Below are 3560 nucleotides of genomic sequence, written 5' to 3' on the forward strand. Positions count from 1 at the left end.
AATCAGAAAAACGGAAAACTGAGAGGGAAAAAAAAATAATCCCAATTTTTAAAAAACAAACCCCCCCCCCCAACATTTTACAAAGAAAAACTCTCCTATGCCTGTATTTTAAATACATTTTCTATGGACACGTAGGAATGACAGCATAAGCCTACGTGTCTTTTACAGTCTGGATATACCTAAAAGCAAAGTCAGTTTAAATCAAGTTACATACATGGGCAAAAAAATATTCCTTATAATAGCTGGACCAGATCCAGTACATTGTTAGAGCCCTTTTCCTCTTATAATCTTTAGGGGGAGGTGTGTGGGGAAATGTGACAGCAAGGACTAAATGACACCAGAATGCAGCTATTTCCTTCTCCCTCCCCTCAAAAGACCAGAGAGGAAACAAAAGAGTTTTCAACTCTGATGATTAGATTTCAATTTTTGTTTGTTTCTAGATTTCGTGAAGTTTTGGCAGAAAATGATGTTTTACCTTGGGAAATAGTCTATATATTCAAACAAGTTTTAAAAGATTTTCTTACCACCATTAAGAGAGAAAACCAACAAGACCAACTGGTAGATGCATGGAATACAAATTGCTCTGAACATTTCAGCCTGCAGGGAGACAGTTCTAACAAATCGGACAAAGATGAAATCCCCACGGTTTCAAGTTATGTCGACAAAAACACACAAAGCATGTTTCCCACCTTCTCTCACAGAATCTGGAATCTACCCTATTACTACCCGTCAAGTTAAATTGGTTTGTGTTTCTTTCAAAAAGCTATATAGCCATTTGCATTCCTTTCCTGTGATTACACCCACAAACATAGGAATAAGAAACGTGACATGCTCCCTTTTTTTCCTAGTTCAGAAATTAAAATGCTTGTTTATAGCTAGTATGTAAACTTTATATATGAACTCTTTTACCTTTACAGTACCTTAAAGATGTTGTGTTTGCAGGCACCTTTTAACCAAAAAAGTAGATGTTTCTGAAAAAACCCTGAAGCATTTCATTTTCTAGCTAGATATACAGCTGGACATATTTAAACAAGAAGAGATTCCATTTCATATTTTGAAATAGCATCAAAGTGTTAGGCAAAAACTTCTGTATTTGTTACATAGGTTTTAGGATGTATGGGAACTTTATATCATGTAAGATAAATGGTTTAATATGGTATCAGTTATACCAAATAAACTGGTAGATACTTTCTGGAGCTGAACGTTTATTTCTTAACTTCAAGAATAAGTTATAAAATGAAAGCAATGCCAGAAGTTGTAACCCACTGTATTTACTGTTGATGTATTTTTTCCAAACTGTACTCTGCACATGCTGAAATACTGTGAAGATAGATAGCAAAACAGGAAACATCGGATATTGAACAATCAGCTCTCTGCTCTTTAAGAAGTTAATTACTTTATTTCAAACAGTTGTGCTTCTTCATTTGACTCACTGGAAGTTATCCTGCAACCCAGACTCTGCATTAAATTTAAATCTTTTGATCAAATCACAGTACTTCTATAGAATAGCAAGAGAGTCAACAGATCATTCCCAAAGCAAAAGATGATCTTTATAAATTTAAGTAGAACAAAATATCAAGTTTTTCAGCTGCTATCATCAATCACTGTGTGTTCACAATAAAGTTTTTAAAGACTGATGGGACACGTAGCAGTTATGGTCACAGCAATTAGAGCAGAAAATCAATTAAAACATGTGCCAGAACTCAGTTTGCTACATTTTCAATTGGGCTACCATCACTGCATTGTAGCAAATTTTTACATGTCTTCTGTAACCTCTTCATCTCCAGATTTCCTTGTAATGTGTGTCAGATAACAAAAAATAGGCAAAACTCACATGGTTCAATTCACAACATGCACCATTTTGCAAATACAGAAGAAAACTGCTTCCTCTGGTACCTTCTTCAAACATACTAAAGATGACACTCAGATTTCCTCAAGTTGGTAACAAACAACTAAAAGGTATTTCCTTATGTTCCACAGCTGCATCTTTCATCCTAGAAAGAATTTACTAGTAATACAACAGAAATTTGGTGAAAAAAATGGCACAATAATTTCATAAAAGATAAAAATACTATTTTGAAAAAAGAAACTTTGGAAAGCTTATAAGCTAAGAACATCTGAGGAACAAGAGTGGAACATAGTATACACAGAAGGTGAAAGAATCACAACTCTCACATACACCTGAAAAACCACTGAAGTGCTAGAGTAAATCAGTTCCTACAGGTTTAGAACAATAAAAAATTGCAGCTCAATACCAAAGTAACCCATCCTTCCACTTTCCATAAAGTAAACACACAAAACTTCACAAGCATGTGCAAACTCATTAAAACATTATACCTCAGAGCTGATACAAACTCTTCACTCACCTTCTGTGCAGCTGTCAGTTTGTGAATAAATAACAGAGTTGATGTCAACTCACTCTGCCCTACTGATGCAGAATAAAGAGTATCAGATTCTTTCCAGTAGTTTCAAAACAATCCACACATGGATCCCTGCATGAGGGCAGGATGGTTTCAAAGAAAGTTTTTTTTCTCAGTGATAAAGCTCCCAAGAGTTAAACTTCAAGTACCTTTTCCATAGGAAAGAGAATAACAGGTACTGATCACATAAAAGGCATTAGCAGAACTGATATTACATTGAGAATTAACATCCAGAGTGCTGGTTTCAGAAAATAATTTTTATTCAGTCGAATGTGCAAGATACCTGCAATGTAATTCACACAGGGCTTTCACACATTTCTGTTGGAAAATAGATGGAAAAAATCCCTAAAAAATTAGCTTCCAAATTTCAGTTTACGGAAAATGGTAAATCCAGTAAGCATGCCAGGCCCACTTATCTTTTATGATTATCAAAAACAGTTAAGAAAAAAAACAACAAAACCAAAACAGCCCCGAACCATGACCCCAGATACAATTAATCCATTCTTTCTCATTTTCACTTTAATAGAAGCAAATGCAGTCTTCTAAGACCAAAAACAAGGACCATCAACTACAACATATCCTAAAGGATATGCTGAATAGTAGTTGAAAAAATGATCTAGGCATTATAGCCTATTCAATGCTAAATCCCAGCACAACATGTATGTTTTATTGATGAAACTGACAGTACGCTACTGCATCCAGTTCAGTGTCTGCACTTGGGGGAAAAGAGAAGGAGAAACCAAACTGGGAACTGCAGAGAGTAGAGGATAAAAAGTATTATTCAAAGGCTTAGAAAATGCTGTCCACTAAGACCTCACTTTGTACATTTTTTTCAAAAACAGAAATTAGAGGTAAGCTTTAGGAAATGTGAGCCTTTTCATGTGATGAAAGTATTATGTATTTTCTCTAGTTAAAAGGCAGAGAAAGGCAAAAAAAGCAAAGGTGCAAGAGCAAGAAGACTAAAAAAGTTCAACACATTTAGACAAATCTGCTAGGTTTACTGCAACGTGCTGCAAAGAGACTCAGTATCTCAGTCTGCTCACTAAGGTGAGCTATTTTCTCTAATTCAGCTTACACCTGGAGTTCAGCTACGTCAAACAGCAGCAACATGGCTGTAGACCAGTCATCATTTCCCTGCTG

General features: G+C 35.4%; 1 protein-coding gene across 3 annotated transcripts in view; it reads left to right on the forward strand.

The window, feature by feature from the left end:
- Positions 1 to 901, forward strand: part of RD3L (retinal degeneration 3-like) — a 3452-nt gene extending 2551 nt beyond the window's left edge. For 2 of the 3 annotated variants that reach the window (XM_010008144.1, XM_010008143.1), the window contains one exon: positions 441 to 738. In XM_010008144.1, coding sequence (XP_010006446.1) covers positions 441 to 738 — 298 coding nt within the window. Of the gene's footprint in view, positions 1 to 440 lie in introns of all 3 variants that reach the window. The other variant, XM_010008145.1, reaches the window with a different exon arrangement.
- The last annotated feature ends 2659 nt before the right edge of the window (positions 902 to 3560 follow it).

Source organism: Chaetura pelagica, unplaced genomic scaffold (genome assembly GCF_000747805.2).
Source record: "Chaetura pelagica isolate M959 unplaced genomic scaffold, ChaPel_1.0 scaffold242, whole genome shotgun sequence".
Lineage (NCBI taxonomy): Eukaryota > Metazoa > Chordata > Aves > Apodiformes > Apodidae > Chaetura > Chaetura pelagica.